The following is a 21,160-nucleotide window of genomic DNA, read 5'->3' on the forward strand; positions in this document are numbered from 1 at the left end:
AGTATTGCGAGGTTACAGGCTGTCCTCAGGAAATCCAGAGGAAGCTGCCACCTCTTGCCCCGTCCCCTCCCACGCTGTGCAGTGACCCACTGCCGTGGTTCATACTGTCGGCATTTTTCCCCATCTAGTGACCAATATTTATAGCCTGAAGCAGACCATTATGACGTGTCAGCTCTTCTGCTTCGTTATCTTGAAGAGGTCGAATTACTTATGCTCAAACTGTCTGTGCTGCGTGCTTGTAAGCAAGCCTCCTCCTAGACGGCAACAGGGAAAAAAGCAAAAGAATTTAAAGCTACGGCGTTGATATTGCTTTACAGAATTGTCCGTAGGAACAGCATTTAAGGCAAGATCATGTTTCATTGCAGAACAGCAAGCCATTTGCAGAGGTACAGCGTTTGCTGACATTTCTCTTCCGCATCCCTTCCTGCTTTATTCTGCACTATTGCACTTCTAGAACTAGAGAGGGCCGTACATTCTGGTGTTCTTTGTGGGCTGGTGGCCTCAAGTGAAACCTCCTGCACCGTTAGGATGTGTAGCATCTACTCACTGCTTGCGAAGGCACGTAGTGATACATAGTGTTCTCCTCTGAAAAATATCTCTCTCTCTGTGGTGTGGTTTGGCCTTTATGAAGAGGGTTATTTGTAAGAGCTGAAGCAACTTAGGTATGAGGAACTGGTGAATGTGATTTGTTGTGCAATGTGTACATTTCTATTAATAATCTATCTATTCTTCTAATTTGGTATAATGAGTAAGGAGTATATGGTTATTGTGTTTGTTGTTTATCTCTTGTACTTGAAGGTGTCTGCCTTTGCATAAAGTGACATAGGAGTGTCATTGGTCAAGGCAATGGCTTTCAGTGTTTCTGCTTTGAGAGAAAATGGTGGAGGCGGCATCTGGACCTACAGGTCGTCGCTCTCTACCAGGCCAGACGGCATTGTCAGGTGGGCTGGGTTTGCTTCAGGCTGGAAGGCTGCTTTGATGTCCAGTCCTTGATCACAAAGTGCAGCGTATCGGCTGGCTGAGGGCCGCACCTTCTTTGGCTTGGTTGTCTGAGGGGGTTGTTGCCACTGAGCTGTAGGTTAAAAAGGAAAGAAAAACTGTCAGCCATCTCGAGCTGTGCAACAGAGCCTGCCAGGTGCACAATCAGCCCTTTGTAAAGGAGATGCTGATCTCTGAGCAGCAGAAAACCATGACATCGAAGGGAAGCTTGTCTCATATGTTTGCGTTCTGGGGTTATTTTCTCAGCATCTAGTTTCACCTTCAGATGTGGTAAGTAAAAACAATAGCATCTGTGATGGTTACTTTGCCTTTCTGGCATTGCTTTCTATCCTTCTTGCGCCACTGAGGAGGGTAACAGCGAGGGGTTTGTTTCCGTGCACCAATATTACAGCGGCAGGCCTGTTGGAGGGTTATTTATCATACATGAAAGGAAGTCACCTGGTTGCCGTTGCCATCCCTCGTACACTGCAGAACGCTGAGCCAGGTCTCTAATTGACAAGCCCCACTGCCACCACAGAGACCACCTTTTATCATTCCAGCCTCTCCCCACCCTACCCCCTGTTTATTCCCGTTACAATGCGGCCGGTACGAGGTTTCGGTTTAAGACGACACTACACTTGCTGTGTAAGGAGTGGCTTTGGAACAAGCGGAATGATTAGGCAGAAAGCCATTAGGCACCTACTGCACGTCTGGTAGCTCTCACGGGTGTATTACAGACCCACGTACCAAAGAATACAAAAGGTTAGGGAAGTGCTGGCAGAGCAATAGTAATAATGATCCACCAAAACAATGTAACCATGCTGTTATCGGTTGTTAATCAGCTAGATGTAAGTCACTAAGCAAAACCAGAGAGCGTGCATGCTTGTTTTGCTCTAGATATCTGGAAGATGGTGAAAGGTACTTTGAGAGAGCATTTGTTGTCTTGATGTGGATCGTTACTATTGAGGAGAAACTATAAACAAAAGAAAGAGAAACCAGTGTAAACCATTCTGTGAGCAAACTGAAACTTCTGCAGCTGTTGCTTTTGGGGGGATTTATGTGATGATGAAAACTGAAGTCACTTACTATAAACATCCAGCCTGGCAGTGCAAGACACAATCCCAGCCTCATTCTTAGCTGAAACAGTGTACCAGCCGGCATCCTCCTTCGTCGCTCCCTGAATAAGCAGGCAAATGTAGCCGTAGTTGTCCTGGTGCATGCTAAACAAAAGAAAAGTAGAAAATTAAGATTTAAATTGCAAAACAGCGCACTATTTGAAAACATCATTATAAACCGGCCCATCCCTAGTTACAGACTAATTACAGTCCCCTTTTAATGAATACGGAACTTCCTCTGAAGCGAGCAAGTGGGCAATAAAACCTTGAGGATGCATGACAGTTTGGCAGGTTAATGCCCTGTGCTGGAAACTAAGAAGCAAAAACGCGTCAAGTAACTTGTCTTTCACAATTACAGACTGAGACACGTGGAACTGTGATTTAAGTAGTAGGGACACCAGAACTTGCCTGGACTTTCCGGGGAAAGGATAACACACGTGAGGAACGAGGTACTGACATACTGCTAGTAACTTAGAAGGACAGCAATAATTGATTACAATGTCGTATCAGTAACAAGTTCCATTTCTTTCAGTATATCATGAGCTTGCTTTTAAACATTCCTACACAATGTGATCAGGTATTGAAGACAAATTGGTAGATCTTGGAATATAAAATAGCACACCTTAGTTGCTTGACTATGCAGCAGAGTTAGGAAGGAAGGTTTCTGCTGAGAAGCAGCCAGCTTTACTTAGGAGCCTAAGTTTTCACCAGTAAAATACTGTAAGTCTTAGTGCTAGGAGAGAAAAACTACTTCTCCACTTGCTTAAAGTGCAAAGACAGTTGTTTAAGTCCAAGGATGGAAAACAGAGCCAACATTTTAATTCTGGCTCGGGCACCGGGCTGGCCGCAAATTTGAGCAAATGTCCTAAATTGTTACAGTAACTGGTTGCTATTGATGAGCTGCCATTCACACAAAGCGCTCCTAGGGCCTTCTAGGTTTTCATCTGTGTTACTAGATAAACGGTCTGTGAAGTTACACTTGGGGAGATTGTTCTAAGCCAGTCTAACCTCACTCGGTCGGTGTTGTATGTAAGTGACTCGTTCTCCTTCTTCCAAAATATCTGAGGAGACGGCTCCCCTGAGATTCGACACTCCAGTCGCACTGGGAATCCCTCCGTCACGCCTGTGTTTTGTAGCTTCTCTATAAACATGGGTGCTTTGTGTACTTCCTTAGCTGTGAAGACAAAGATTGTGGTCACGTTGACACAAGTCTATGGAAGTGTTGCCTTACTTCAGCAATGTGCTAAAAACCAATAATGAAGAATCTAAGTGGCAGGAAACAGGTGTTGTCTTCACTACCCACAAAGTCCACTCCTGGTTCATCTGAAGGAAGCGGTCACATCAGTATTTTAACAGGCTTGACAGAGCTGAGTGGTTCCCCCCCATCCCCAAAAGAACTGAAACGTGGAGCGTGAAGATGAGAGACTGGCTGCACCACGCTTGTTAAACAATGCTCCTTCGTATCCCATCAAAGGAGGGGCTTTTAATTGCAGAAGGAAGTGCTCTGCCACAGGGCTGGGCTGGCATTAGTCTGACCTGCGGCGGAACACACAGAGCGTGTCGCACTGGTGGCCCATGGGTAGGTACGGCTCTGAGCAAATTGCCGCTGAAACCCCATTCGAGTCAACAGCCTGGTCTGTGGCCCAGAGGTTACTTGCCAGTCAATGTGCGCCACAACACAACATAAATGTGTCACCTGTGACTGCGCTGTAGTTCTGTTCCTGCCAGGTTTCCTGTTGTTGCCCCCTGCCCCTCAGCCCTGTCACGTGACGGCGCTCACATCCTCTGTTTTTGCGTTCCCCGCGCAGCGCTCGGTGCGGAAGCGTTACCTGCAACAATGAGCTCCAGGCTGAAGGTGTTTTCACCAGCTCGATTGCTAGCAATGCACGTGTAGATTCCAGCGTCTCTGGCTGTGACTGGTTCTATGATCAAGGAGTGCACCCCATTCTCACGCACCAGCATTTTGTGAGAGCTATCAGGGCGAATTGGTCTTCCATTAAGTTGCCAGCTTAAATCTGGAGTTGGTAATCCACTAACCTAAGTGTAAACAGAATAATGGGAAATGGTCTTAGCCATGCGGAACACCGGAGTCCTAACTCTTTACTTCAGAGGAGTTTGGGTTTTTTTGCTACTATAGGTGCACCGCAAGATTTAAAGATCTAATTCTGTCCTGAACTACACATTGACTCAGTTGTAGTCATTTACTTTCTGTCCAGCTCCCTAAATTCCGTGATGTCTTACGGGCGTGACTTTTGAAAAAAGATACGCTAGAAGCTAAATAATAATTGCAAAACAAAAGGCAGGGTGACACCTTTTGTCTTTTTCTGTTGTTTGCTTTTCAGGTGGAACAAGAAGATACTCCTTCCTAGATTAACTTCTCGTGGAAAACTTGCAGACAAATGGTGGGTGTTAGCTGGGTAAGTCTTGAATTCTGAGCTCCATTCCGCTTAGGTGTCACCTAGCGAGAGCGCCGCCCGCACTAGTTAGTGCTCGGTCTGCGGGAGCGAGCCCTGTACTTTGAAGAGCTGTGCCGTTTGCTTGAGTACTGCTTGAAAACCAAGAGCTTCTCCCAAATGTATCAGCATAAACTAAACAGAACTCACCCGAGCCTTCGTTAATTCTGTTAGGCAAAGTCCCAAATCGAGATCATACATTTTGAAACTGTAATGGGAGATCAAAACTCAAGCAGTAGGAGGACTGAAAACAGAGAAGCACACTGCCTTTATCGTGTGTGCTGCTTCCCTCCGCACCCCAGCGTGGCTGAGCTCTGCAAATCGGTTTACTGTGAGCTCTGAGGCTTGCCTGAAGTGCTTTCACCAGAGCGGAGGCAAACTTGTGTTGTCCGCTTCCTCGTAAGCGGTGAGATTAATGACCCTGCTGACAGTCGCTGCCACTGCCAGTAGGTAAAGTGGTGTCAGAAAGAAACCAACTTGTTTTTTGAGCCAGCTAATGTTACCGAAAGGTCGCTGCTGCCCGTCGCGCGGTACTTGCCTTGCAGTCCATTCTGCAGAGCTTTCCTTCTTGAACAGTCAGGTCTCCAGGAGCCTGCAGAAAATGAGGCCGGAAGAATCGTTCCTGAATTGGTTCATTTTCATCACCACTGTCCCTTGATCGAGATCGTGGTCTTAAAATAACATGAAATAAAGGTAAATTATTTTTTTCCTCTGCTAAATCAGAAGCACCAAAATCACTCACAAGACTGCTGTGAATTTTAAATCACCTCTTTAACCTGTAACGCAGTCACTCCACGTTTACACAGACACATTGCTCAGCATTTGGCTCAGACCAAGTTACTTACGACACTCTGCTTATTAATTACTTTGATTTAATTCACATCTTGTGGCAAAATGTGATCTAGCAAACAATCTTGCTACAGAATAATTGCTTGTAATTATAATTTATTTATACACGATAGTATTTTTGTGTAGTCTTCAAGTCACTGAGACATAAGGAGCGCAAGTCGGTAGGCCTTAGCATACAGCTTCAGCTCCCCGTTTCCAGCGGCCTCTGTATTTAATCCGTTCACTGTTGCTGGTCGCAGCAGAAAGTGCAGGTGCTGTTCGTTAATTACATCGGACAGTAGCAGGAGCTAAAAGCTAACTCATCTCGGGTGAGAAGAGACTTTTCATCTTCTCTTGGTCTGCAGTACTGAAGACCATACAGACAATTTGGTAGATTAAAGTGCTGTGGATATTTATTCCTCATTTAACAGGTTTTTTTGTTTGCAATATCCTTGAGCATTTTCCAAGCCACCAAGTTGTGGTGTCAAAACAATGAGAATTTCATTTGTGAGCTACGGGAAATAAAGCTTTGGTTGTTAAATTGTTCTTCATAAAGGTATTGTAAGAAGTGTAACAAAAAGAAGGAAAAATAACTCCTGTCCCCAGAAATGCTATCAATCACCTTAAGCTTCCATGATATCATGTAATCCACTTTCAGCATTGGCTATTCTCGCCTGTTAATTTAATCTATCCCATCTTTTTCTAGGTGGTTCCTCATTTAACTGGATTTTTTTTCCAGTTGATACCGGCATTTTTCCATTTGTGCGATTTAGTAATCAAAGAAACCTATAATTAAAACAAAATTTTAGATCGGTTTTTGTCCTTGCCTGCTCAGCTCCCATGGAGTCCATTCTGGAGCCAGCTGCTGCTGCTGCCTGTGGTAACATCCTGTTGCAGCAGCGAGGAGCTATTCAAATGTCTGCCAAGGTCGCTTTTATCAGTGACATTTGACAGTGAAGTTCTCCTGTCTGAATTCTGTTTTCTGTTAACTTTCGCCAGTGTTTCTGCTTTGGCCACTGTCTGCAGTACACATGCTACTGCATTTTCTACGGCTCAGGGGTGTTTCTTTAGGTTAAAATACTTCATAACAGAAAAAGCTTAAAACCCCCAACAGCTACATTTAGAAAACCAGACGCTGTGTGGAAGATGAACTCCCTAGCTGCACCCTCTGTTCCACCGAGGTTAAGTTCCATTACAGTTGCTCAAATTTGGTTTGTTTTGTCCTTCTCTGTGGTTGCCCTTCTCTGTATTATGGGTCTAGGACAACTCTGTGTGACCAGCTCTGTGCGGGGACAACTCTGTGCCAGGCAGCAGATTCTGCTGGTCCTCAGCAGCACCTCAGTCCTGCGCCCGTCCTGCTGGCTGCACAGCGAGCTCCGCAGAGCCCTTCAACAGCAGCAGGGCTCTGCGGCGCCGCGGGGCGCCCCAGGTGCCTGGCAGCAAGTCCTCTCGCAGGAGGCAGAGGGGAGACTGCCCTTGAGCTCGTTCCTGCCATGCCCACAGCGTGCGTTACTTCAGGGGGAGGAAGAGGAGGAGGTGCGCAGGCCAGGTGGCAGCTCGGGGCACAGCTCTGGGCGGGGGCTTGAAGCGCTGCCTGAGCACTGCTGAGCTGGTCTGTCCGAGGCCTGTTTCTGCTCGTGGACAGGCAGTGCTGGCACTGCCACGCGCATTGGGCGGATGGGGGAGAAGTGCTGCAGGGGCAGGGACTGCAAGTCCTCCCCGGCACGGGGCACCGCACCCGTCCCCCCATGCCCAGAGCTTGCCGTGCGGACCAGTGGGGTGCCACACGGCAGGGAGCAGCGAGGGAACCTGCCGACCTGCGGAGGGTTGTGCCTGCGCAGAGTTGTCCCATTCCCCTCTACTGTTGCCCTACTTGCATTCTGACCAGTCTTGCTACAGTATTATCTGTCGTATACCAATACACTTTGATTTTTTTAATGATCATCACAGGCTTCCCACAGCTGTAACTAAAGGGAAATGAAGCGGGGGGGAATCTAGCCCCCAGTGCTTATTAGCATAGGAATGAATACTGAAATGGGGAACACAGACTGACATTTTGGCACCCACTAAAAGCTTATGTCACTCTAAACCTAAATCCGGCCTTGCGCACCCCGCTGACTTTGCCACTTGAACATGTCCAAAGCCCCCTCGGTAGCTCCTGCGTTACAGCGCACAAGCAATGCTAAGCTCTAGTGAGGGGGTTCCTGACCAGCCCTGCAGACGCACATGCCTCACATGCAGGTACCTGGGATGGAAGAGGGATGGTGATAAATAAAAACTGCCCTATCTTTTGGTCATTGATTCTGCAAGACCAACCAGAAACGATGGTATCTAGTCATGCAAGTGCTACACCGTGCAAGCAACCGACGCACAATCTGCCTCCTTAGTATTTACATGCATCCTCTTTAGATACGGTTGGCAAGATGCAAGTAAAGTACAAGTAACTAGTGCTGCGTCATGTCTGGCAAGGCTGAGCAAACAGGTCAGCTAGCACCACGGAAGTGTGAAAGCCCTTCTGCAAGCCACCACTGCCCTGCTGCAGCTGCGGAAAAGGCAGCACTGGTCAAAATGGGGGGAAAAATTCGCACCAGATTAAATGGAAAACAAAAAGGTAAAGAGTTGGTGAGCAAAGATGTTCTTTTCTGATGGTATGTTCCTGAACGGTGAAAACGGTTTTCAAATTACACGTTTGAAAGGAAACCCCAAATCAGCATGCTGTTTAGTCTACAGTCAGAAGTAAATAGTGCGTTTCTTTCTGCCTCTTTGTAAATGTACCTCTAAAATGGCTTGCAGGCCACTTTTTAAGCCTTTCCCTTGAGAGGTGAAACTAGGGTTACTTCAAAACCACAAAATGTTTTAGAATTAAAGAAATAAATTAGTAGAGCCAAGCACTTCAGATGTCTAGGAGTGACAAATTGCAATAGCCTGGAATACCCTTGGATTAGCTGGGGGTTCTTTAGGGCTGTGATGTGGGCATCAGACCGCAGAGACTGGCTTCAGCAGTACTGACATCCTGTGCTACGGCTGTCCAGACTCCATGGGCCGGTGCAGTGCAGCGCACGAGGAAGTTCAGCAAGCAAGAGCTAGAGCAGACTTTATGACTGACCATATGATAATGATCGCTAGTTTGGGGTAAAGGAGATTAAGGTCCAATTAATCCTCTAATTGAGAGCAGGGGCAATAGGAATATTTCTTTCTAAAATCTTCCTTAAATCTCATGCATTTTAAGATGATTCATTTGGGCCTCTGGCACCACAAGACAGCTTAGGTGCTACACTGTCGAGCACCATGTCTTATGGGTTGAGCCCAAGCTTTGTGCACATCAGACAATTCAAGAGTTCCCCCCCAAAGCAATGCTAAGAAAGTAACGCTTGCAACCTAAACGGATTTCAGAAAAATACGTTAAAAGTGAAGTAACAACTACGAAGAGTGGCTTAAAGTGTCTGCGACATCATGAAAATGATAAAAACCAGAGTTCTGCCAGAACACATTCTGGAAAAAATTAAAAATACTTCAGGGAAAAAGGCCTGTCAACAGTGTAACAAGTCATAAAGTTCATTAAGCTAATAATTACACTGGTAAAAAAAAAAAAAAAAAGAGGCTTTGTTGCTCTCAAGCAGGAGAGCTTAGAGCAGTAGCACTGGGATGCCACAGGGGCGTTACTTATCAAAAGTATATGGCAAGACCCGTGACAGCTGTCATAGTACGTGGGGGAGCAGGACCCTGTGGTATGTCACATTAGACAAGCTGACGGTGGGAGTCTGTCCTGGAGAGCTTTTACGTGCTCACGTTTCCTCAGTCTCAGGGAGAACTGGCTGATGGGCCTCGGGGGAAATGTGACTGAACAGAGGTTGTGCCAATCGCTAAGCAGAACCAGACCCCCCTAAGGAGGGATACCAGGATGAGCACTTATGTCTGGTAATTCTACAGGAAATAAGAAGCCCCAGTAATTGCCCTAATTTTAATTAAACTGCTATATGGAAATCTCTCACTTCTAATTCATCGCTCTACCGGACACCCAATCAAAACAACAGTGGCTGCCCGAGTGCTTGTCTCGACCAGATGATGAAGCACCAGCTGCGAGTGGCCTCAGACTCCGCTTGCGTTTGGAGGGATTGAAAAAAGAGCCTCCGCCGTTATTACCTGCGGGTTCTGCTCGTCGCAGAAAGAGACACACCCACATTTCATCCTTCAGAAAGACGCAGAAGTGCCAGCTGCTCACTGCTCTCCCTTGCACCCATCTTCCTTTCTCCGTCCCCATTGGTAACGAGGCTTCCCCTTTCTCACCCTGTACGCTCTGGCTGACTCGGCCCAGCCCTGACCCTTCACAGCAGCTTTTCCCCTCAGGGAGTAACAGAGACTTCTCATTCCTGCCCGTGATTTGCAGGTGCCAAGTGCCTTATTTACTGGCCAGGCTACGCCAGATGGACCCAGCTGGTTTGGGGCTGTTCTCCCACTGCAGCGGCAGCAGGACATTCCCCTCCATGAGCGCTCTGCACTGTGGGCTTAACTGGCCTAAACTTGAAGCGTTGGAGGTGGAGCTGGTGGGACGGAAGCGCTTTCAGCCCAGTCTGTTCCATGCAGGAGTAAGACTGACCAGACCTTTTGAACAGCCAGCCTCGCTTCCTAGTAGTGTCTGCTAATCGGAGGCGGGAGGAGAGCCTGTTTTGCATGCAGCACTTCCACAGCCCCTACTACTACCAGTACTGATTGTTAGGGGAATCGTTTCTTTATTGCTCATTAACTAGGTAATGACATCTGTTGTACATATTACAGCTGGCCAACACTGAGGTTCTGTGGCCGTTGTAACCATTAAGCAAAACATGTATCATCAGGACAGAATGCGGAACTGGAGCCCTCGTGCTCCCCCGAAAGCTGTTCTGTTGGGTAACCAAAATTAATTTTTTCGTATCGTCTAAAGATGTCTAAGCTGTGCTACATAGCCTCACGAATGCTTTGGGTATTGAAAAAAACAGTATTTGAAGGGAAAATTCCCTTATATGGTCCAAAAACATAAACCAAAGCTTCGTATGGGAATAACCATAAACTCACCAAAGATAAGTTTAATGCTTTATTTCTGACTCATAATTCCTTATAAGAACCTGAACTGAAATCACTAAATACTAAAACATTTCTAATGTAAATCTAGTAACCTACTTTGGCACGCAGTTATTTCTGCTGTTGCCTTAAACAAGTACTTATTAAAGACAGCAGAAAGTACAGTTCCTGGGACAGACCTAGTCAGGTGAGTTGTTTTAAAAAAAACGTACGTGACAAGGTCCTTCCCAACAGCTGATAGTGTAGTTTGAGGTAAGGAGTAATTCGTGAACACCAAAAGAAAGAAGGAGGAGACAGGCAAAATTAGAGATACTCAAAAGTCGCGTCGTTTCAGAGGTCGCTTATACTTCTGGTATGCAAGCTTTGCGGGAATTTTTAGACAGCAGAGGTCATGTTTCTTCCTGAACGCCATCCTTTTCACTCACCTTCTTACTTCACATTCTTTATCTTACCGTAATAATTTTGCACAACACATATTATTAAAAGCAAAAAAGAAAAAGCATCGAGTACCTTCTCATATGAGGCTGACCAGAGGGTGACCAAGGACTGCGGCCTCTTTGATTGACAGCTTGAACCATCAGCCTGCCCGTGCAACTTACTCTGCCCTGTTACGATGATGGAGAGGAGGAACGTTAAGACTTAACGCATGTAATAGTAATAAATGTTCAACCTGATCTCTTCTTCTGCCCACCTGTTGCAGAGTCTGTAACACAATCATTTCTTTCACAAAGTCATTGCAAAACATTTGTCAAGATACCTTCTGATAGCAGACTCTTTTATCAGCTTCCAGTCTAGCACAGCACAGACAAGAGTAACTGTGACTGTAACAGTCATGGCTAAAATGTTCTGCCCGGAAGTTTTTATCTCTAAACGGATGATGAGTACCACTGGCAACTGAGTCCCTCCAACAGTGTATGGCCTGAGCTACTGGTGTGGGTGGGAGGTTTCTCTGTGAATGGTGAGTGGACAGAAAGACAAGACGACTGGTTCAAGATCTTGAAAACGGTGCTTGGTAAGTGTTGGCGGGTAACAACAGATCTGCTGCCTCCAAAGTGGAGGGGTCCGCTTGGTCTGGTGGGGCCACAGCTCAAAAAAACCCCATCAGTGTAAAACGCAAAAGAATTGTACCGGTGGTTAAGGGACTGCTCTGGAGAGCGAGCCTGCTTTGGGGGCAGGAACCGCCCCGCAGCACCCAACGGCACGGGTGGGCGTTGGAGGTAGCTCAGTTGTCTGAGGTTATTGTCAGTGAATGATAAGTAAAGCGTGGGTTTTGCTGTGTTTGGTGCCCTTCTGTGTTTTACTTTGGTTTTCAGAAGACAGATTGTCCCCACAAGCACCAGTGGTAACAAATTTTGGATGGGGCTGCCTGCGGCCAGAACTGCTGCCATCCAGGGCTCTCCCGAATTCGCCACGTAAGGGGTAAAAGCATCTGGTGGCATTAATCAATATACACAACAGATACAAACATAAAAACTATGTATAAAAATAAGACTGTAGCAAATGTTTATATACTTTTATATGTAATCATTTTAGTAGCTTTTGAAAAATTATAGTTTTAAAGAGGTCTTTGATAAATGTGTAGAGGATGTACATCTGTGTCTGCCTCCCAGACAGGGAGCAGGAAGGCAACACCCACATCAGCTCTGCTGTGTATGTCAGTGCTAAGCTGTGAGCTCCACACTCGAGTCTGTCAGCCTAAAAGTGACAAACATTTTTGTCACCATAATTCGGGGGTTGCCAATGGCTGTTCATTAACAACTGGCCAAAGCCACTCAAAAAACCATTTCACTGGGGTCACAAGCAGCCTTCAAACGGCAGTGACCTTTGTGCTACTGCTGGACTGTTAGAAATGAAGTGTCTGTGTCCCGCTTTTATTCCCATGGCACATTTAGTCCACGAGAAAAATATTTGTGTTAAAATAAGCCATCGTGCACGACCTGCAGCAATTTCTTAAGCAAAAGCGCTTTTTTGTGTTACAGGACCATTAAAGACATCTGGAACAAATACATTTCTATTTTAGGCACCACTGCATATTAACCTTTCTCTTGCAGGTGATGAATTCACACATTTTGGGCTAATTTCTGTGTATCTCAATACATGAAGGCATCACAAACTGAAACATGAAGGACAGCAAGGAATTTGGATAAGGAAGAACAAGCAGGAAGCCAAAGATTTGGAAATGTCATGGGATGAATGAAAAGGAAGCTGTAAGTGGGAAGTAATTCATGAGAAGATGGCCTAGAAAATAAGGGAAATCCAGACTGAGGACTGGGGGTGCACAGTGCAAAGAAGCGAAGAGAATGGGATAAAAAAGAAGATGAAAATAAGGACTTGACCCGAGCCCCTACAGCTCATGGGAAGAGACCAGTTAAGGACCACACCCTGTGGTCTTAAGGCCTGAAACAGGCAGGTTTTGTGTTTGTCTAGGCCCAGGGTTAAGTTATACGGCAAATGTTACTGCAAAGCCCAGTGGTGCAGTAGAACCTTAATTCCAGATCACTGCGCTTGACGTGCAGGCAGTGGTGCGAATTAGCAGATGATTCCCAGGGCGTGTCAACAAGTCCATTTCCACACATAAATCCTGTAATATTAGTCCAGATCGCAAGGTGGCATAAACTGGCAGAGCTTTAAGGAACTGAACCCTCTCTGCCTTAATAAAATCAATTTCTATCAGCTACGAATATGCCTTTTTGCTTTGTAGTGTGGTGGTCCCAACAGCAATGACCAAAACACAGCAACAGCCTAGCATGTATCCACCAGTCCACCAGAACCCTGATGTGGGCTCCCTTTTATTTCCGTATTTCGCTTTTCTCAAGGAAAGGTTGCCAAATTTGCCTAAGTTTGTGATAGCTTTGAGATGTGGACAACTTTCCATTAGAATTGAGAAAGCTATGCCAAAATTATTTCCACTCAGGATGACTTAAAAGAATTGGAATCCAGATGTTTGAGTGTGAAAGGCTAGTACATTAACTTATAGCCCTTCTTTGCCTCCATTGTACTGTTAAACGCATAGTAAAAACAAGCAAATAATGGCAGAAAGAAGTATGTTTGCTTGGGAATTGCACTGTAGAGAACGAACGGAATGGGCTTGGTGAAACAGACAGATGTTTTGGTGAGGGGAGCCAGAGGAGGATCCTTCTGGTTTTTCTCCAAAGAGGGGGAAAAAAGCACAGATGCAGAATTTTATCACTTAACAAAACTGCTTTTTCAATCCCCAAACTAAGTACAGTACAAATCCAGCTCGTTTTAGTACATCTAAAAACCACTAACAGGCTAGTGTCATCAACGACCAGAACTGATTGTCTGAGGTTGCTGTTGTGGCACTGAATGAGCATTATCCAGAATAACAAACGCTGAAAAGGCACTAACTGTTCAGGGACAGAGTACGGCACCCAAACACCACGGCAGTTTATTCACCAGGTTCTCTTAAGATCTTTGGATCACGCAGCAACGCTACATAGGGGAACTCTGTACATGCACTAACACAATACTCACAGCAACTTACCTTGCACAGGTATATTTATTTAACATTTTTAAGCTAGCTGTGAATTTCCACAATTTAAATGGTACCGTTAGAACACAACGGTCATCTATTTGTAAAAGCTCCCAGCTTGAAGGATTCCTTTGGCCGTGTGTTATTTCATTATTACTTTTTTATTTCTGTTACTTGTCTATGCAGAAATAATATTTAAACTACCTAGATTTAAGCACTGCAGTTTGCAGAATCTAGCCTAAAACTGCTACTGGTGTGTCGCCTGTGTGTACAATCCCATACGTTCCCAAGTGCGCTGCAATACGAGCAGGATTGACAGTAAAGAGCAAGACGAAAATGGCAGCGTCACGCTAAGTAACCTAGCAACCTTCATAACAGAGCACAACACTCCTGTTTAGGTTAAACCCCGCCTCAGTGAGGCAGTTTGTTACTTAACGGCGTGATTCTACTTGCAGGCCTGGTCTCGGCAAGATATTTGGTGCTACAGCAGAAAATAATTCGTTACATCCCCAAAGTTTTGCGACTGCCTTGGTTTCTCACGTGCAATCTCTCCCCTCAACTTGCTGTGCTGTAGGAAAAAAAAGATTCCTTCACTAGGATGACCTGTAAGATTAAGCTACGTCCCACGCACTGGTGGGTTTCTATTATATACCTCAGCTCTTGTATGGGGTCTGCAAGGAACAAGTAATATTAGAAAACCAGTAACACTCCACGTTTCAGAAAAACATTGTTTAAGACTTCAGGATCAACACAGGAGACCTCCCCACTGCGTAAGTGCTAGAATTTTTTGCTGTACAGAATGGCAAGCGCTGCCTAATGTAAACATGCTGAGGTGCGATACACTCCCACTCATTCCAAAAAGCTGGCCTCAGTCAGTGAGAAGTGTCAACAGAGGAAAAGTGAAATGGCTGGCTTGGGTTACTTCTGCTGGTAACCTGGGCTTTTTCTCCCTGTGCAGTGTGTGTGCTATCCCGGCTCAGTTAGGATACCGAGATGTTATCAGCTGAAACGGTGGAAGAGTGATTAAAAAACAACACCCCTCCCCTCTGAAACCTCAAACCATAGGAAAAAACTTGCTGTCGAGTTGCTAATCCCTTGGAGATAGAAAGGTCCCACCCTACTGATGCAAGATGAAAACAGAAATCTAACTTACATATTTTATGGTGACTTCATCATTTAATTAAAACATGCCTACGTAAGATGAGATCGTTTTCTGGAGATTTATGTCCAGAAGCGTGTTTGCTCTGGAGTCAAACCTTCATTTACCTGTGGGTTAGCAGCCATAATAGTGTAATTCCCATCATCATCCAGGGTGGAGGCTGTAGTATGCAGTGAGCAAGTTCCGTCAGGTTCTCTTTGAATTCGGTAGTGATCACCTCGTTTAGAAATTTGCTTCCCATCTTTAAACCAATAAATCTGCAGGAAAAACAAGGCACGGCTCATAAGAGGTGGGTGCTCGTTGTCATCATTTCTCAATCAATAGCACTAACGAATCTTAACTGCTGAAAACCCCACCGGTAAGCAGGGAAAGACAAGCAGTTCGATCAACTAATCACAGTGCAGAGCCACGCTCAGGAACCACCGTCACTAAAAGCCAAGTTACCAATGAGCAACCGTTCAGAGAGAGAGACGGCAGCACAGACATCTACCACAGAGACGTACAGGTGCGTAAGGGCCGTGCCCATCCCAAGGACAGAACAGCAGCTGCGCATTTCAAGAACTGAAAACAAATGTTATTACAAAGAAAAGTACTGTTTCAGAGAATTCGCCAATTTTAAATTTTCATTTCACTTGACTCTGAAGAAGTTGCAGAAAGAGCTTAAGAATGCTATTGCTGTCTCTTCAGAAAATAAAAAAATAAGCCAAGGTAATTTGAGGAATAATTAATCCAATGATGACTAAAACAGAAGTAACGACCTCACTGTTGAAACACCAGGTTTGTCTCAGACCCATCACACTGACTGGACCGGACCAAAATGCCGGAAGGGGATTCACCTGATCGACTCATGCTGGCAGCGAGCAGTTCAGCGAGCAGACGGGCCAGCGCAGTAGAATGACATGACCGAAACCAACAGCGCCACCCCGATGGGACAGACAGCGACAGAGACGGACAGCTTCCCAAAGCGGCCAGACATGCTTCGAAGCAAGTCAGCACCCAGGCAGCCTTTAACGGGGGCGTGCTGACACCCGCGGTTCCAGCCGTACAGGACAGTTACATTATCTACCAAGCAGAGGTCTTTTCTGCTACTTTTGATCCATAATTTTATTCTCTGGCTGACCCAAGATCTACTTTTAGTGAGCCAAAAAAATGATGTATGCAGAATAATATCTTACAGTAATCCATGAATTACACAAAAAATATGTATGTGGTTTTAATACCTCAAACTTGAGGCGAAAAACAAAAAACCAAATATTTTGACCTAGTTTTGGGTTTTTTTTGCTATATTTAAGAAATAATATAAAACCCCAAACTGAAACCTGCTGGAGTCAAAAATTCACAGGAATATGTGAAAAAATTTATACTAAGAAGGCTGTAGGCAGCTCCCCAACCTATATTTAAGTAGAACATTATTTACTTGTCATTTCTGAAGCACGTATTACGCCACAACATCAGTGGTGGCCAGCATTTCTTAAGTCACTTGCGCAGATACCTACACAATTTTTACAAGGTCAACTCGTACAAAGTACAACTGTATCTGTCTTGGTCTCATGACTGCTGAGACTATTTAGCATGAGGAAAACACACACATTTTCCTCAGTCTACTGCCTGAGGTGGGAATTTAGGTCTTGCAGTGAGAAAAGGGTGCTGGCCCTCCAGTAAAAATGAAGTGACAAAGCAAAGCACAATTCCCAGTATGTGGTTCTTCATATGTGACCACATTTCAAAGCTCTAAATTCACTCACCTGGGGGGGAAAAGTGAAGGATACACTTTTAAATCTCACAGAAGGACAATGGAGAATGTTTTGGAGGGAATGAGTGGAAATTTCCCTTAAAAATTAATTACCATGTATGGTTTTTACATTAACAAGCATTATGTGTAACTAGAAATGATTTCATTTCCTCAATAGCTGGTTATACTTGTTTCCCATTTTGTCTGTCAGCAGCCTTGCAGAGACTCTGTGGTACTAACAAAAGATTTAGTCATGTCTTCTCATCTGCTGACAGAGCACTTACTGGAGATGCAAAAGAGATTTGATCACTTCTATACACATGCTAATGGGTGCTGGTAACGACATAGCTGCAGAAAATGAGTTTTAACTTGCATGCTTCACGTGTGTCATAACGTTGCCCGGAAATCTACAGCAGTAAGTCGTAATTATTTAATAACAATGCACTTATCAGAAATATCAGGAGACACGCCAGGAATTATTACATGGAAATACATGCAAATATTAACTGAACCAGCTATCCAAACATCATGCGTATGTTGTCCAATCCGTATTTCCGCTCAGTTTAAAAGCATTGGCATCACTGGCTTTTACTTATGAGCAGTAAATTCTTGATATCACCTTTATCTGACTTGGAGTTAATAAGCAGAACAAACCACTGCTGGAGACAATGGCTCTTGCAGTGAAGAATTTTCTTTCTAGGATACCTTTTAATAAATGTACCATTAAACCACGTAAGCTCGGAACACTGCATCTGGGTTGCTTTTATTTGCACCAGATTTTCAGAAACCAATGTGTAATGACTAGAAATACAATGGAATACACAGTACAAAAGGGGTTTTGATCTTGGGCAGCACAGGCATTTTTAATCTCTAAGAGCTATATTCAGCCATGTGAAGAGAGAGCAGTATGAGCTTTATGCAACGTTCATGTCTCAATTAACCTTTTGTATGGTGTTGTCCTAATTCCAAAGAGAAATATCCTTTAAAAAGGAAGTATTCCACAATCCCTCCTGTATCACCCCAGGTCCTCATTTTAATGAGAAATAGTTTTAGATTACACTGAAGGTTATAACAAAAGTAGACTTGGATATAAAAAGCCATATTTCTGAAGACAGAATTTGCACATCGGTATTCAATTTACATGGCATGTTCAGGGGAAAAAATAATCACACCAATAACCCCGCTTAGAAAAATCCCTTGTAATGAATGCCAGATTTTAGAAACACTACAGTCCTTCCCAAAGCCATTCCTTGGCAGAGCTGACAGAATATTTAGAAGGGAGGAGCTTCAAGTTAGTAAATTATTTCCAGCTTTCATTTGCCAAAGTAAAGGATTTATTCAGGGGCAACACTTCCAGCTTCAACAAACGACAGGAGAAGGGCAGCCCCCAGCCATCGAGCATTTCAAAACTGCTATCCTCCGGCAGATGAGGGGAAGATGCAGCCTTTGACTTTTGCAAAGCCCAGCTAACAAGTAGCCATCCAACAGGACCGAAACGGAGTCCATCCCAAGCAACTTAAAACAGCCCAAAGCATCTGCAAGTGAATGGAATGGAATAAAGGGTCATAGTCCCAGGTGCAAGAGCAAATCATGGTTTAGTGCGCGTGCTTTGACACTGCAGAAAAACAGAACGTCGTATCTGAATCCAAGAGCATTCACATCAGATACTCCTTTATAACGCCGTGCTTTAGGGGAAGTACTAACAACGTGGTTTCTTGGCTGTGCAATCCCCAATGCCAAAACAAGGCGAGTGAGGGAAAGGAGACATCCTCTTTCGTCTGTCTTAAATCAGATTAAGATGACTGTGAAACTACACCTTAATTGAAAACTGTGAAAATTAGGGAATGGCTAAATTGACTAAGGCTGACTCATAATAGGCGATCCAGCAAGTTAGTCATAAGCCTCAGGCAAAAAGAATACCTCTCCAGCACACTGCACCTCTGACACCAACAAACCCATTTGTCTTCCACCCTTATTCAGCACAACAGACTCTTCTGTATGGTCACCTCAAAAGTAATGCTGGCCATCAATCACCTCAAAAGTAATGCTGGACATTAAAGGATTGGTTTCAGGTGGACCGGGCTAATCTGCTCAGTGTGTGTCTTCGGTTTGAAGCAGGAGTGCTTTTTTGATAAGAGTATACTGATCAGCCCCACTTACTTTGCAGCAGTTCACATCGTGTTGTGGTCTTGGAGCACAGAACTGGATTCCTTTCAGATGAAACCAAGCCAGAACATGTGCTCCAAGAACACATCTAATGTGCTGCATCTGCTTCAGTCTGTGGGACGACATTAGAGCTAGCCTGAAGTAAAAACCTCCTGAAATGCACGTAGGGGTGGATACCTCATTCTACAGACTTGCTGCTTCTGGTCTGCACTACTGGTCAATGTAGACGTAGCCCTAGTTCTCTGTTCTTTCTCTGCTACCTGACAAAGTACGTTTCTCTTTTTACAGTTTGTGCAGTATCATACACCTACATCATTGGACATGTAAACCCATCTGCATTTACCTCTGTTCAAAATCCTAAATACCTGTAGAACTTACACTAGATGTGAGATTTGGATGTGGCTGCTGCTGTGAAGATCTTATTAAGAGATAAGGTATCTTTGATCTTGTCTATGAAGAGAAGAGCCCCTATCCACAAGAGGTCACTGCAAGAACCTCACAGGGAAGAGACGGCCTTTGGGAAGGACGTTGAAGAATCTACTGCTGTTTGCCTGCTGCATAATGAGTCCCTTGATTGCCAAACAATTTTTGAAATGGTTAAGCATAGCCTACCAAAGGCAGGCGCTCTTCCAGACTACTGACATCACGCAACTGGTACTTGTACATTTGCTAAAAGGAAATGCTTCCCAGGCCCAACCCTCCCTCAGAAGCTCATCATTAAAACCTCACCATCATGTCTCATCTTGCTGTTGGGATATATGGGAGCTTATGGTATTTTATTATGCCTTCCTCTAACCTTCAATAAAATTTAGTCTTGTTAGGGTGTGTAGATATAAACTCTGAAACGCCGAAGAATGCAGAGATACCACACTGGCTTCTGAAGCAGAAGCAACATATTTTTGCATTAGGATGTTGCTGTGCCTGAGCTAATTACCCCTGTTAACCTGATGAGGTTGCTTTTGGGACTACTATGCCAGTTCACATGGGGTTTTCTAGCATTGCACTGCATTCTGTGGTACAGATGTACCCTGAAGGGAGCTCTGACAATGACAGCAGTATTACTTCTAGGTAAAATAAATTGAGATGAAGTCTCAGGAGGGAGTAACTAAGAGCCGAAGCCTCATAGTAGGACTTTTTGCCTAGTATAAATCTAAATAACTCCAGTCATGCCAAAAGACATTCGAGAGTTTATACCAGGCCCGAGTCTGTCTTGTCAGGAGAGAATGTTTGCTGTTCCTGTAAGATGCAGCCCACAGAGTCCAGGGGCTCTTCTGTAAGTTACCAACATAGAACTTGTCAGAGCATTTCTAGAAAAACATTTACCCTCTTTTCTTACCTTTGGCTTTGGATTTCCTGCCACTTTGCATGTAAATGTGACTGGCATTCCCTCAAAGATTTTGTAATGCTTCAGCTTTATCTCAAAATACGGTGACATACTGTTATCAATAGGTTCATCTCCATGTTGCACATCATCATCTGATTCTTCCACAGGAGATCTCTCCAGCCTGTATTCAATTTCACTGATCAATCTTTGCTCAAAGCTGGAGACTTTATACTCCTGTCAAACAAGAAAGGTACATATTAGTGTCCAGCTTCAACACATTGCTCAGCAAGATGTGTTCCTAATGGTTTTTTGTTTTGTTTTGTTTTTTAATTCGACTGATCTTTGACAATCCATTAAGGTTTTACATATAAAAGGAAACTGTATCTTGTTGAAGAAAAACACTATAATCCATGCCTCCAATAACTTCTCTCTGAAACAACGAAGACATCTGGTATGAGGCAAAAATTGTATTCCATGTTATCTTAAGGTCTAATTTATAAGGGGAAAGAAAGTCATTGGTTGCTTTCTTTCCATTTTTTAAAAAAGCCTATAAGAATAAAAGTATTCTGAAGCAGTTCATAAAAGACAAAAGAAACACACTAATATTTCCTTGAGGGTACAGGCAGATTTAGAGTGGGTTTTGTTTCCAGATGGCCAGAAGACCATATGGTTCACATCTGCTATTTGTACAGAACTGTACCGGAGGCTGCACCAGAAGGCTAAAATGATTTTATTTACAGTTGCCTGTAAAAATATGGGGCGGGGGGGGTGGGGGGGTGGGGGGAATGGCAACACTGGCAGTCCATGATGGTTGCCTCCCTTTACTCCTGTTGCCATGGTCCCCTTTGGCCAAA

At 44.5% G+C, this 21,160-nt stretch overlaps 1 protein-coding gene across 3 annotated transcripts in view; it reads right to left on the reverse strand.

Moving 5' to 3' along the window:
* Window positions 1-828: 828 nt before the first annotated feature.
* The window catches only part of PALLD (palladin, cytoskeletal associated protein), a 202,196-nt gene continuing 181,864 nt past the window's right edge, over window positions 829-21,160 (reverse strand). For all 3 annotated transcript variants that reach the window (XM_086463791.1, XM_086463790.1, XM_086463792.1), the window contains 8 exons: window positions 20,319-20,540; window positions 15,192-15,341; window positions 10,943-11,037; window positions 5,085-5,217; window positions 3,923-4,130; window positions 3,102-3,267; window positions 2,065-2,198; window positions 829-1,072 (listed from right to left, as the gene is read on the reverse strand). In XM_086463791.1, coding sequence (XP_086319917.1) covers window positions 900-1,072; window positions 2,065-2,198; window positions 3,102-3,267; window positions 3,923-4,130; window positions 5,085-5,217; window positions 10,943-11,037; window positions 15,192-15,341; window positions 20,319-20,540 — 1,281 coding nt within the window. In that variant the 3' untranslated portion in view covers window positions 829-899. The remainder of the gene's footprint in view (window positions 1,073-2,064; window positions 2,199-3,101; window positions 3,268-3,922; window positions 4,131-5,084; window positions 5,218-10,942; window positions 11,038-15,191; window positions 15,342-20,318; window positions 20,541-21,160) is intronic.

Source organism: Leptosomus discolor, chromosome 4 (assembly GCF_034619465.1).
Source record: "Leptosomus discolor isolate bLepDis1 chromosome 4, bLepDis1.hap2, whole genome shotgun sequence".
NCBI lineage: Eukaryota > Metazoa > Chordata > Aves > Leptosomiformes > Leptosomidae > Leptosomus > Leptosomus discolor.